We start from the raw sequence: 14,718 nt of genomic DNA on the forward strand, positions 1-14,718 counted from the left end.
TGGGTCAGGAAGATCCTCTGGGGTGGGAGATGGTAACCCACTCCAGTTCTTGCCCGGAAAATTCCATGGATAGGGGAGCCTGGAGGGCTACAGTCTGTGGGCCTGCAAAGAGTCAAGCACTACGGAGCGACTGAGCACTTGTACCCGTATACCATGCAACCCTATACTACAGAAGTAAGACTCAGTTCAGTCCAGTTCACTTGCTCAGTCGTGTCTGACTCTTTGCGACCCCATGAACCGCAGTGTGCCAGTTTTTTCTGAAAAGAGCCAGATAGCAAATATTTTAGGCTTTGTGAGCCATGTGATCTCTGTTCTGACTACTCAGCTCGGCCAATGTAGAGCCAACATACCATATGCGGCAAAACAGGCCATAGGCAGTACTTTGTGGTCCTCCACTATAATGCAGGAGAAGGCAACGGCACCCCACTCCAGTGCTCTTGCCTGGAGAATCCCATGGATGGAGGAGCCTGGTAGGCTGCAGTCCCTGGGGTCGCTAAGAGTCGGACACGACTGATCAACTTCACTTTCATTTTTCACTTTCATGCATGGGAGAAGGAAATGGCAACCCACTCCAGTGTTCTTGCCTGGAGAATCCCAGGGGCCCGGGAGCCTGGTGGGCTGCTGTCTATGGGGTCGCCCAGAGTCGGACACGACTGAAGCGACTTAGCAGCAGCAACAGCAGTATAATACAATCAGAAAAACAAATGATGACTACACAGGCTGGACCAGATAGATCTCACGAGCTTAATGTTCAGTGAGAGAAAACAAACCCAAAAGCACGTATTGTATGGTTCCATTTACATAAAGCTCCAAAAATTGGGAAATCTGAACTGTAGTGTTTATTTACATTCTTGCATGCATGCACACTAAGTCGCTTCAGTCGTGTCTGACTCTTTGCAGCCCTGTGGACCATAGCCCACCAGGCTCCTCTGTCCATGAAATTCTCCAGGCAAGAATACTGGAGTGGGTTGCCGTGCCCTTCTCCCCGACCCAGGGATCAAATCCATGTTTCTTATGTCTTCTGCATTGGCAGGCAGGTTCTTTACCATGAGCACCGCCATTCTTGCATAGTCAGCTAAGAAGAAGAGCAAGGAATTGAGGACCATAAAAGTCAAAGTAAAAGAAAAAGTCAAGTTAGCACAGATTGGGAGAGAGGGATTGTGATTGGGAAAGGCGGAATGGTAGGCTTCTGGAGTGCCTGTCATTTTCTGATTTTTGAATGAATGGCATTACCAAATGTTGGCACTTTTAAGCATGTTTTATGCTTTTTGTATGTTGCGTTAGATTTTTTTTAATGGTTAAAAAAAAAAAGCTAAGTAGGAAGTAAGGGAGTAAGGCAAACAAGGTTGAAAGACAAGATGAACAGACTCAGAAACAAGAGAATATTTCATGGTTTGGGAACTGCAAACAGAATAGGTGGAGTGTATCACATGAGGGAGGCAGCAGTGGAACACAGACTGCAAGAATTTTAAGTGGTCATGATGTGATCTTTCGCACAGCCGCCTATAATAATGAACTATGCAGTTCCTCGAGTTGGGGTGTATTTCAAAACTACAACTGTATTACTTCAATTAAATATATTAATGAGTGACTACAAAGATGGCAACTTTTACTGAAAACAAAAAGCTATGTAATTTGGATGTTCCTTATATAGTAGTTTATATTTCTAAGTAACAAAACATTTTGACAAGTAGCGTAAACCAGATACTCTTTTTAATATCCATACATTAAATTGCTTAACAATTTATAGAAATCAAAAGCTTTAGTGCAGCTCATGTCTGAATTTTCACAAATTCTGAATTAACAAAATTGCAAATGAAGTTTTACTTTCCTGTAGGTGCTAAAAGGGCTTCCCAGGTGGCGCTAGTGGTAAAGAATCTGCCTGCCAATGCAGGAGACGTAAGAGACACAGGTTTGATCCCTGGATCGGGAAGAATATCTGGAGGGTATGGCAACCCACTCCAATATTCTTGCCTGAAGAATTCCATGGAGTCACTCTGTCTGGTTCAGTCACAGCCTTTGTTGTTGTTGTTGTTCGGCTGCTCAGTCGGACTCTTTGCGACCCCATGGACTGCAGCACACCAGGCTTCCCTGCCCTTCACTATTTCCTGGAGTTTGCTCGAACCTGTGTCCATTGAGTCAATGATGTCATCCAACCATCTCATCCTCTGTCACCCCTTCTCCTGCCTTCAATCTTTCCCACTTGCAGGGGCACAGCCTTACCACTCACTAACAATCTGGGCAAGTTATCAAACCTCTCTCTTCCTGAGTTTCTTCATCTGATAATAATGATAATATCTACCTTATGGGGTTTTTGTAAGGACTTATTAAGACTAGGCATGTAAAGCACTTCACATAGCGCCTGGCACAAAATATCTTTGTATATGTTACTTGTTATTTTTTACTATAACTGCTAAAATATAATATGGAGTTTGACAGTCTGTTTCCTTTTGAAAATATGGTAAAATTACTTGCCAGTGTTTGCACATCATATTTTTATCTGAGGAAACAATGTTTCATAAATATATCAAAAATACATACCAATCTTCACAAAAAAACACATTTATATGTCTTGGACTTTTTTCATAGAGTTACATCATCAGAGCAAAGATTTTGGTATTGAACAAGTTATTATCTTTATACTAAAAGAATGTGACTTTTTGTGTTTTTAAAATTTGATCTTTATCTCTGAAGTTTTTAAGCAAAGGACCATAAAAAAGTATACTGTACTGATATTTTATTTCAGAAACTATGAGGAAAAATGACAGAACGTTACTTAACCTTCTATATGTTTACATTTTAATCAGAAAAAAATCCACACTGCATGTGGATAGTTTTCAAAGCAACTGCAAAATACTTTCCTTCACAATGGCCTTGTAAGGTAAATTAAAGCTTTTACAAATCATGTAGCATTGATTGAATAGCAACCAACCCCACCCATTAATGCTGTCAACACCGCCATTTGTTCCTTCTCCCGAGGAACTGAGAAGGAGCTCTTGGTGGTTGGGGAGCTAAGAGCAAGATGGCTCACAGCTGCTGCTGACTGCCTGTGCTGTTCCGTTCTAGCCAAAACAACCACACCTCCCCCCTAATTTCCTGTGTTTTAAAGTAATAGAGTCTCTGATATTACCGCCCCAGTGTAAGGAGATCAAATCAAAGGCTTGACTATCACAGAGACGTAATTATCCACTCTAGTGAGCGCTGATGAAAATACCTCACTCTGTGGGCGCAGCTCACCCTTCCTCACATCTCTAAGTTGAATTAGGTTGCCAGTCTCTTTTCAGCACAGTTTAAAGCATTATTAATAATAGAGGGGATTACATGAAGGGATATTCTCAACAAAAAGTCCAGATTTATTTCTCTTTTCCTTGCTTTTCCTTCCTTGGGTTTACTTTTCTTGAATGACACTGGCATGTTTAAGGTAAGTCACAATGTCAGATAAGAAAGACAGTCTGCCAACAGAGTGAATCCAGCCCTCTTCTCACCACCATCCTCCACTAAGTCTCCACTAAGAAGATTCGGTGACACTGGGCCCACACGCCACATGGCAACTACTGGACCAGGGCTGCTGCACCCTCAGATGAGGTGTTAAGTCTCCCCAGGTCCCTCCCCAGCACAGCCCCTTTCTTTGTTTTATCAAGGTGGTACCTTTGGACATTTGAGTCTGGGACTCCATGGAGTAGATTGGTGTGAGTTAGGGACCCTGGTCTGGATAGTGAGCTGGGGACACCTAATCTACAGGGTGAGTTAGGGATTTGAGGTCTAGAGTGTGAGTTAAAGGCCTCTGATCTAGAATTCTACAGATAGGGAGCCAGGCTGGGCTTTTGAAATAAATCCAGATCACTACAATAAACTTCTTCCTGGAGATTTTTTTTAAACCAACAATGACTTGTCTCTGAGGACAGCTTCCATTCAAAACCATATTTTCTGAGCTGGGCCACCAACAGAGAGACACATCTCTGATGTCTGTGTGTTTATTTTGTACCAGGCCCTGGGCTCATGTTTTATAGTTACTATCAAAGCAACTCTGTGAAGTTAATTTGTCCCCATCTCAGAGAGGCAAAGTAACTGATTCCAGATCTAGTACATGGCATAATTTGAGCCCAGGTGATTTGCTTCCCGATCCTAACGCTAACAGTGAGAAGTGTGCTGCCCCTCTTTCTGCGGGAGAGGACTTTATGTAGCAGAGCAGCCAACAGTTGTATAGCGCATGCTAGCTACATGCCAGATACTTTCTAGGAACAAATATAAATTTATAAATATAAATTTATTCAATTCGAACAACCCTATAGAGACTACTATTATTCTCACCTCACAGATGAGGAAACTGAGGCACATGGTTGCAAAGTACCTTGCCAACCCTCAGCAGTCAAAGTGCAGAGTCCTAACCACTGGGCCACCAGGGAATTCCCCATAGAATCTGTTTTCTAAACTGTTGCTCCATGAGCACCCTGGAGCTCTGTTCATTGAATATGTTAATGTTACAACCAATTTTTCATACAGCTGGTCCTTTAATAAGCATATTTTAAGCATTTACGGTAATTGCCATGTCTATGCTGAGTGCGATTTATCAAAAGACACACAGACCTCCAATTAGAAGAACATGGACATTTGAGACAGTTGAATAATTAATGTAAAGCACTGGGCCCAAAGTGATATGATGTTTACAAAAACTTATGCTAAGATATGCTTATAAGTATTGATGTACAACTTTCCTTTACCCCGTTTGTGGCTTTCTTGGACTTCTCAGTTTGTAATTCCTCCCAAAATTTCTCTCTGTGTGTTTGTGTTTTGTGCATTAACATTTTTTGGCATTGAACTCAAGACAATAACCTTACTTCACTGAGAGTGCAAGAGGATGTAGATTAGACCAGAAAAGCTGGATTTGTTCCATTGTCACAAAACTTCTCTGACATCACCAGAGAACAGGGTGTTCCTCAGAAATACATTCTCCCCTGAATGGAAATCTCTTTGAGCAGCAAAGAGATGTCATTCTGTTATAGTCACCGTCTCCGTGATTGCATTTAATGTGCTGCAAAGTCTGCCTTTGAAACAGTCTTCTGAAACAACAGAACGGGGGGAATGACTTCATTGTCATTATCAAGTGGGCCAATGAAGTGCAGAAATTCTTCTAAGTGACCTCAGACTGTAAAGTTTTTATAGTTCTTTAATCTAGTTTTATAATTCATTTTATTCCCTCTGATGTCCTCTGCCCCCTTGCAGGCTGTCACTCTTTCCTTGCTACTTTTATCCAAGTAGGGGCTCCAAGCCTCTACCAAAAGACTTAGCACTAAACATAAGATGCCTTTAAGTTGTACACACACAGAGTTAACTAGCATTGAATCTCATAACCAGAAAGCTATGTGTGCTCTTTTCAGTTCTTTTTAAGCCGTCTAATCAGTTTAGAGTTAGATGGCTAATTCTCCCTTTTGACAAAGATAGAGGAGGGCTGTGTGACTCAGTCTTTGGCAAATAAGTCTCCTGCTAGAATCTGATAAGTGTTTTCTTTTTGTTGCGTTTATTGGTATGTAACTTTCTACTCATGGTAAGTGATTCTGGCTTTATGCCCGTAAGGAATTCTCAGTCAAACAGCAGAGCCAGATATATAGACAAGTAACTATAATATAGTTTGGTAAGGGAACTAGTATGATGCACAGCACAGAGGAAGGAGTGATTAACTCAGCTTGAGGACCAGGAAAGGAAGCGAAGGTCTGTAGGCATGAAATAGTGTGCCTGGCTCAGGAACACCAGTAATTCAGTCCTGCCAAAGCGAGACATACACAAAAAAGAACGACACGACTGAAGGCTGAGTTAGTAGATAGAGGCCAGACTCTGAAGATTCTTCTGTATTATGCTGAGTATTTCCATTTTCTACAATAAGCAGTGAGATCCATTAAAAGACTGAAATTTTCTTTATAGCTGTATAGGATTAGTATAGACGTCTAAAAATAAGTGTAGGCTACGTTTCATTCCTTAGTCTTAACAGTTTATTCTCTTTTATAGTTTCTTAGTTCCTTTGTTTGGAAATCAGGGTTGGTAGTTAAATACTAAAAAAGTAAAACCAAATGAATCACAGAGTGATTGCCACACAAGCAGGCAGGGTCATTTTGCAATGAAATCCAGCTGTTTCTTCCAAGCCCAGGATCACTCTCTGTTTTTATTCCTATTCATAATGATGAAAATATATTGTATATAGATTAGTTTAAATCCAAAAAAGGATGAACATTTGAGTAAATGGATTCATCATGGTTTATATAACTTTTCTTGGAGTGCTTTATTTTTATTTGAAAAGTTGCATGAACCCACATGAACCCAAGTGGTGTGTTTCTGTCCCATCACGTGGATTTGAATGTGAGAGGCGGTGGGGATTTCCTCTGACCCTTCTTCCTTGTCTGCTGCCTACCCTACTTCCTCTGTCTGGGCAGTGGGCAGCAGCCCTTTGCTGGACGCGCTGACCACACTGACAGAGGCCAGCAGCCAGCGCTGCCCACACCTGGGGTTAATCTCATGTTTTGTTGCTCAAGAGATAACCAAATTACAGCTCTATTTATAGCTATTAATTCTTGGTGGTTTTCCAGAAAGTGAGAAATAATGTTACAGAAAAAGAAGTTGTTTTTAAAATTAATACTGCTAGAATATTTATTTCCCATATAACACACCCTTTTCCTTTTACTGAAAACTATACAGATTGTACTATTATATAGTTTCTACAGATTTGTCCTGCTTCAAAGGGATGGTTCAACTCCTTACCAAATTTTGCATTTAAATTTCCTTTGTATTTAGAATTTCTGCTTATTAAAAAGAAATTCTGGGTACCTTTTTCAATTTCTTTACTCAAATGTTTATGTAAGTGCCATAAGAAATCATATTTTTAGTTTCCCAGAGAAACTTAAAACATGATGTTTTTGAAGTATAATTGGAAATAAGAAAGCATTGCTTAACAAATATCATTTCTCCCATTTTTAATCTTTAGATTTGCATGAATATCACTCTTAAGAAATTTTACGTCTCATCTTGTCCAAAATCATAAAAACAATTGGCTTCTAAACTTAATACTCTTTCTCTTATATATGTCTTCTATATCTATTAATGAAAATATAGTCACTCAAATGAAATCCTAAAATATAAAATTGCCTTAATTGAAATTGAAATATACATATATATATATATATATATACACACACACACACAAGGTATTGTATTTCCACTTTAAGACATATTGATAATACTATATATCTGCCAACTTTTAAGATTCCTTTTGCTTTTTTTCTGGAATTAATTTAGAAAATATGTAATCCCTGTTAGTGTAACTTTATTTGAGATTAAGTCATATGAATGAGTGTGTTTTCTATTCACTAGTATTATCACGCATAGAATTAATGTATAGTTCAACTTTATGAACGTGCAAATGTCTCTTTGCATTTGATATTTCAGCTTCACCAAACCCAGAAGTCATCAAGATAAACTCCATTCTTGATATAGTAGCAAAAGTGGAAGACTACTATCTTAAAGGATATATTGTTGGAGCTATTCATCCTGTTATACAACCTGTGGGGCAGCAAAAACACTTGCCTGCAAGTTACCTATACAGGGTGGTGCTGTCGCGCTTGAAATTAAGGTAAGGCTGGTGCTCGAGAAAACTGTCATACTGAGAAGCTGTTAAGAGAGAAAGTTTTCTTTGGCTAAAAGAAAAGAAAGTTTGAACACAGTGATGGAGAATAAAGGATAATTAGGGGTTTTGGCTTAAAGGCACATTTTCCAACAGTTGAACTTGGATTGGGAGAAGAAAACGTCAATCTCCTTCCTTAAAACTTCTCAGGATTGAGCCCCTTGCAGACAAACAGGTCCTTGGTAAGGATGTCAGTGAACAGAAGAAAAGGAAAATAGACTCAAGAAGAGCGGGAACACTCCTGTAGCAACTTCACCAGATGAGGGAGTAACAGCTCCCTCCAATCACTGGGCTGAAAGAGCTGACTGAACAAATCCCCTTTCACTGAGCAATTTTTCTGAAATGTCTGATGTAGTTTTACTAACAGTGGCCACAGAAACTAACTTCCAAAACTTCTACAGCAAAAAGGCCTACATGCTAAGTTCTCATAAACTGGATAGATCTCTTACCAGCTTTTTCCAAAAAATAGGAGGTAAAAGTCATCCTTTTTAGATTTTTTTTAGCTTTTTAAATTATAATAGCTGCTTTTCCAGACAATACCACAAATGTTTTTCCTAACCTAGCTTGTACATTTGATAGTATTCAAAATACTGTTGTTCCTTACAGGTGGAAAAGTAAAAGTAACCAAACCAATGTCTTTGGTACACACATTAAATATTTGTTACACAACTCTTCAACTGTATCAAAATCATCTCAAAGAGGAGGGTAGAATTGTGTTTTCTCTTTACAGTGATGGACTAATAATCACTTTAACTGTGAAAAGACTAAGCAGAGAAGGGAAAATGAAATAAGAGGGAAAGAGAGAAAACAGAAAGATTGGGGGGAAAGAAAAGGATTTAAAAAAAATTCCCAATGTGCTTTTAGGAACCCTGTCTGCTACTGAATAACTAACTGCCCACTTGGACATTCTGAGAGGACATGTATACAACCAGCTTTCTCCATGACAGGGCACCACATCAGGTCTTTACTAGTTCAAGCATTACTAGGTAAAGAGGCCACTTACCACACAGTAGCAACACTTTATGTCCTAACTACAAATCTTACAAACCATGGATAAGTTGTTTTTCTCTTTTTGCATTACTTCAAATAGATTTAGCAGTGCCCTGCCATGGCTAAGAATATTCAAGGGGAGAAGGTGAGAAAAGAAGAAAAAGATAGGACAATATTTATCTGCACTTAAAAAGGATTGCTTTTGCACAATAATGAGGTATAGCTGTGATCTAAAATCATTTTTCATAACTTATCAAAACAACGGACATGTAGTTTTTCTTTCATGTTAAATTAGAAATTAAATTCTTAGAGATTTTAACCAAGGAAATCTAAATAGAAATTATGTTTTTTCTGATAATTTTACATAAGAAGACAACCATAAGTTGAAATAACAAAGAAAAAGGAGTACCTTGACCTTATTTGTGAGTAGCTCACTCATTTTCATATGAACTTATTAGCTGAAAATTAGCAATTGGCTTCCAATCATAAACATATTCTCTGTTACAGCACGAAGCATTCAACAGCACCCAGTGGACAAAGATGCCCAAGGCTTGTGATTGAGGAATGTCCTCTAACTTATGAGACACAAACAAATGACGTAACAAAAGAACTGATAGAAAAGGTACTAAAATACATGTTTTTTATATTTCTTCATCAGTTTCCTTTCCTGCTTTAAAAAGAACAGGGAAATGATAGGTGACTTTGTCTTCTAGACTTTAAAACAAATTGAAGCACATTACCAAATTGTAGAATTAAAAACAGAAATAGAGGCCAGTGAAACAGAATGGAAATGCCAGAAATAAATTACTACATATATAAAAAGTTTCATAACAAACCTGATAAATAAAATGGAGGAATAACCATTACTTAGTAAATGGTGCTGGGTAAAATGGGCAATCGATCAGTAGAAAATAGACTCCACACATTTCACATAAACTAAAGAGGTAAGTTTTTCAAGTTCAAAAAATCCAAAAGAAAATGAAAGACTGGACATATTTAATTATAAAAGTAGGTTGTGGAATTTGAGTTTGAATATATAATTATATACTAGGAAAAAAAGAATCCAGAGAAATGGTCAAGAAATGTGCCTTACGGAAGCTTCATTTTTAGAGTATATAGGAAATGAACAGAAAAGCATGAAAGTACATTCAGTCTTGAATGGACCAACAATCCATAGAAAGTACAGGTGGATTCTTTACCAGCTGAGCTACAAGGGAAGCCCAAAAGACTGGACATATTTAATTATAAAAGTAGGTTGTGGAATTTGAGTTTGAATATATAATTATATACTAGGAAAAAAAGAATCCAGAGAAATGGTCAAGAAATGTGCCTTACGGAAGCTTCATTTTTAGAGTATATAGGAAATGAACAGAAAAGCATGAAAGTACATTCAGTCTTGAATGGACCAACAATCCATAGAAAGTACAAAACGAAACACAAATAATGAAAAAACATTTCGCAAAGGGTTCAACCTAACTAATAATTTTTAATGTAAGTAAAAACTGAGAAGTAATACCTCACCAGTATGAACTGAGAAATTAAATTGAAAATATTAAATTCAGTGCTGTAAAGACCTTTAAGATATTCATATACAGTGCAATTATCATTGGAATAAATTAGTACAGTGAATATCAATTTGGTAATAAAAATCATAAATCTTCTTTTATTTTTCTTTTTAGGAATCTATTCCAAGAAATTAACTGAAAAGGGAAAAGTCATGTTTATACAAAGATACCTTAATCAACAGTGAACAGGGGCCAAATTCTCAACAACTGGAAAACTGAGAAGGAGGCAATGGTCTATCAATAAGATAGAATACTTTATGGGCATTGAACATGACAAGTACATTGGCTGTTGAGAGAAAAAAATCTATTCAATAGAACTTAATAAACCTTAAATGAAAAATTAAACACTAAATGTATATTGATTGAAAAAATTGTACATTCATAATATTTGAAGTTGACAGGATTTGATGGCTAAAGTTTGGATTTTTTTAACTTTAGTTGCATTGACATATGTGTAAGGTTTAGCTTTATTTAAATGAATACAGCCAAAAACCTAAGGCATTTCCTGTCAAATAAGAAACTGTGAAATTTGTTCACTGTTTCTATTGTATTGTTCCCAAGCTTTAAATGGCCGTGTGAGTAAGACTATCTGTGGCTTGTGTTTTGCCAGTTATAGCAGCTAAGTATTTCCCATTTAGATATAAAGTCACCATTCAGTAAGGTTTTTTAGAAACAGTTTTCAAAACTAGATTTTTATAAACAAGGTACTCACACTATTTACTACTGCTATTCTGGGAAATATTTTTTTATGGGAATAAATTCACTCTAGAAACAAAAATGAAACTGCTAATTTAGTCTTAATAGATCATCATGAGAGTCCTTGTTTTGCATTTGACTTCCTGAACAAAGTTAAAGATCTGTTTAAACAGGAAAGTCCTGTTATTTCAGCAATTAGAGTAATGGGGTTATTTTATGAAGAGAACAGCTTCAGGAAACATAGCATGTGAAATGTTTGAACATTGCCCCGTGTATGAACAAGAGCAATAGATAAGTGCCAAATACTATTTTTGAACAAATGCCTTATATAAAGAGTCGACTATTGAACAGCTAGATGTTATTTTAATATTATGTCAATGTTTGCTCTTTTTTAAATTTAGATTTACAAATGTTTTCCCTAAGATTTCTAAATAAAAAACATTAAAAACATCAGTCTTCCAAATTAAAAATGGAAAAGACAGTAATATTCCATGAGATAACCAAACTTTTCCAGACAAAACTTTTTAGTAATAGAGAAAGCCTTCTGCACCATTTCATGCAAATCACCAAATAAGACCTAGAAAAAGCACTTTGACCTGTCTTCTTACCACATCTCCTCTCCTCTCCCAAGAGTCCTGATATAAAGAACAATTTATGGTTATTTTTTAGGCTTCTTGCAGTGCTACAATCTTAATGTGTTCATTTATAGGAGTAAATGATACTGTGTCAGCAGTGTTTGTCCTAGCTCCATATACCCACACCCTCTGCCTGGCTCAGAATTCCCTCCTCTTCAGCCAGAGCTAAGTTACAGTCGGCCCCTTTAAGTGGATATTGCTGCCTGATTTCACCCTGCTGCTGCTTCTTTTTTAAAAAAATATTTATTTATGCGGCTGCACGGGTCTTAGTTGGGCTTCCCCAGTGGCTCAGCAGTAAAGAATCCGCCTGCAATGCTAGAGCCATAGGAGACACAGGCTCGATATCTGGGTCTAGACGATCCCCTGGAGGAGGGCATAGCAACCCACTGCAGTATTCTTGCCTGGAGAAACTCATGGACAGAGGACTCTGGCAGGCTGCAGTCCATAGGGTTGCGAAGAGTTTGTCACAACTGAAGCGACTTGGAACACACACGTGGTCTTAGCTGTGGCATGCAGAATCTTTAGTTGTAGCATGCAAACTCTTAGTTGTGCATGTGGGATCTAGTTCCCTGAGCAGGGATTGAACTTGGGCACCCTGCACTGTGAGCACGGAGTCTTAGCCACTGGACCACCAGAGAAGTCCCTCACCACTCTGCTTACTGGCTTTTTTCATTCCCTTTCATTTCTGACTATAGATGTTTGAACTTGCAATCTACATCATAACTCTTTCTTCCCCTTCCAAGTAAATTTAAAACATTTAAAGCAGTGCCAATATAAAAGATGTTGCTATTTCTTCATTTTAACGTATGTAACAAATACTTATAGAGCACCTGTAGGTACAAAACATTGCAACATGAAAATGAGTAAGATAGTGCCTACCCTCAGAAGAATTGTGTTAAACACAGGAGGAAGACAGGACACAAAGAGATCAAAGAAATGATGCAAAAGCAGAGAAAGAAAAGTGCCAAGTGTGAAAATAGTCACTGTTAGGCTCTCAAATGGTTTCACTGGCATCGTCATGTGTTTCTGAACCCTACTCAGTAACCGACAAGATTGAATCTAATTATGTGTATTTGGCCCAGAAAGGACACAATAGCTTCAAGATATGAGCAGATCAGAGTGGGAGAATGAGTTTGGCTTATGTATACACATACACATTTGTCAAGAATGTCTTTTAACATTTTTCTTTACCTACATCAAGCAAACAAAGCTGCATGTTTTCTGCTTTTAAATTAATGTCTCTTTATTAATTAAGATGTATTTGGTAATGTTATTTCTGAGCATTTCTTAGAATAGTTTTATATTTTACTTCAACTGCAGAAACCATTGTTAACAGGGCTGCAAAAATCATGCTATAGAATTATTAGTTCTTCCCAAATAATAACCTTTTGGAGAAAATACAATTCTTGTTTTCATAATTTCTAAAGTGTATTAATTCTGTTTGAAGAAGTCAGAATAATAGTGTGACATTGTCTTAGGCTTGGTGCTGTGTTAGAGGTCATTAGTTTGTTTATGAATAGGCCTTTAGTTACTGGTCAATTTACTCCTTTCCTAATGGATTTCCTTAATAAGCCTAAAGATGAATTGATAAAGTAATCAATGTAAATGAAGTTTACATTTTGTTCTACCATCTCTTTTTAAACCTCAGGTTAATGTAGCTGCTAAAAGAGGAATGAGATTTGTTGGATTCATATCACAGCACTCCCCATCACTTAAATTCTGCAATGGAACCGACCACGATGGAGACATTGAATCAACACTGCATGTGAGACACAGTCCAGAGGAAAACTGTAAAAACTGGAGTGAAGGAACATTAAGTGGGCAGTCATCTGAAAGTGGAGTCGAGGAAGAACTACATCATGAAAGCGGACATTGTCAAATGGAACGAGATGGCAGCCCCAGTTTCTCTAGATCAAGAAAAGAAGGTAATAATAGACAAGAAGAGTAGAAATAGGATCTATATTCGTTTAGATCTAGCAAAAATATGTCTTGAAGGGTTTTTAACAAATTTGAGACAAATTATATCTCTAAAGCCTAATGAATAAACTTGTATAAACTTGTCTTGATTTTTTTTTCATTATTACAGATGGATGTAAGGTAGGGCAATTTTCCAAAGTTATCCCTGGCATGGTCATACACCATCCACGTAATGAAACTTTGTGTTAAAAATTGGGTTCCATTTAGTCATGAGCCAACACCTCTGTAAAATGGAGACTGTGCATGTGTACCAAAAAAGTGATTCTGTAAAGAAAGCTGTTCTGATTTATGTTTTTCCCTAAAAAGAGTCTGTGAGAATTTTAGTTTTGGCCTTTCCCATTTCACGGATGGTTTTCACCTTTGAAGTTAATTGTCTTCCTTTAATCACCAATTAGAATATGAGAATACACATCATGGTGAAACAATTAATGTAACAATAGTGCCTGCATCCTTACATAACTTCAAACAATAGTTTTATTCTTCTTTGCAGCTAGCGAGTCTTCCCAAGAAACTGAGAGTATTTTGGACTGTTCTAAGTTTTCTGATATTTTTATGGGCATGTTTTAAAAAGCACTAATAAAGAAAATCAAAAACTGTATAAACATTAGAATTAGGAGTTTACAGTCAGACTGCCTCAGTGTCTTTATAGAAAGGTGTTGCTGTGATAAATAGAAATGAGATGTCTACAAAAGTGCTTATTCTGCCTGGCACAGAATAGACTCTTTATTAAGTTAGCTGCTATTAACTTATCCTTTGATCAGTCTTGGTGCTGAGGCCACATGCACTGGTGGTATCAGCTTTCTGGGTTGTGAGATTGCTCAGTATTTGTGCATGACAGACACTCATTGGACCATAGTCAGCATGACCTCCTTAAGAAAGAACCAAGAGCATTTCCCAACTAATCATCTCACCACCTCACCACCACCAACACCGTTCCACTTTTTTTAAACCAGTTCTTTAGCTGACTACCACCCTGATTTTCCTGCAGTATGAAAAATTTAGGAATGTAAGAGTGAACAAGTGTTGAAATTATGGTCAGAGAGCTACCTATTATATTCTGTCCACATGTGTGCTGCATGCTAATTCCGATTCTTTGCGACCCTATGGACTATAACCCATCAGGCTTCTCTGTCCATGGGACTCTCCAGACAAGAATACTGGAGTGGGTTGCCATGCCCTCCTTCAG

The 14,718-nt window shown here is 37.6% G+C and overlaps 1 protein-coding gene across 2 annotated transcripts in view; it reads left to right on the forward strand.

The window, feature by feature from the left end:
- Window positions 1-14,718, forward strand: part of RFTN2 (raftlin family member 2) — a 67,064-nt gene that overhangs the window by 7,493 nt on the left and 44,853 nt on the right. For both annotated transcript variants that reach the window (XM_065930893.1, XM_065930892.1), the window contains exons 3-5: window positions 7,435-7,618; window positions 9,167-9,281; window positions 13,204-13,480. In XM_065930893.1, the coding sequence (XP_065786965.1) occupies window positions 7,435-7,618; window positions 9,167-9,281; window positions 13,204-13,480 (576 nt within the window). The remainder of the gene's footprint in view (window positions 1-7,434; window positions 7,619-9,166; window positions 9,282-13,203; window positions 13,481-14,718) is intronic.

Source organism: Muntiacus reevesi, chromosome 3 (genome assembly GCF_963930625.1).
Source record: "Muntiacus reevesi chromosome 3, mMunRee1.1, whole genome shotgun sequence".
NCBI classification, from domain to species: Eukaryota; Metazoa; Chordata; class Mammalia; order Artiodactyla; family Cervidae; genus Muntiacus; species Muntiacus reevesi.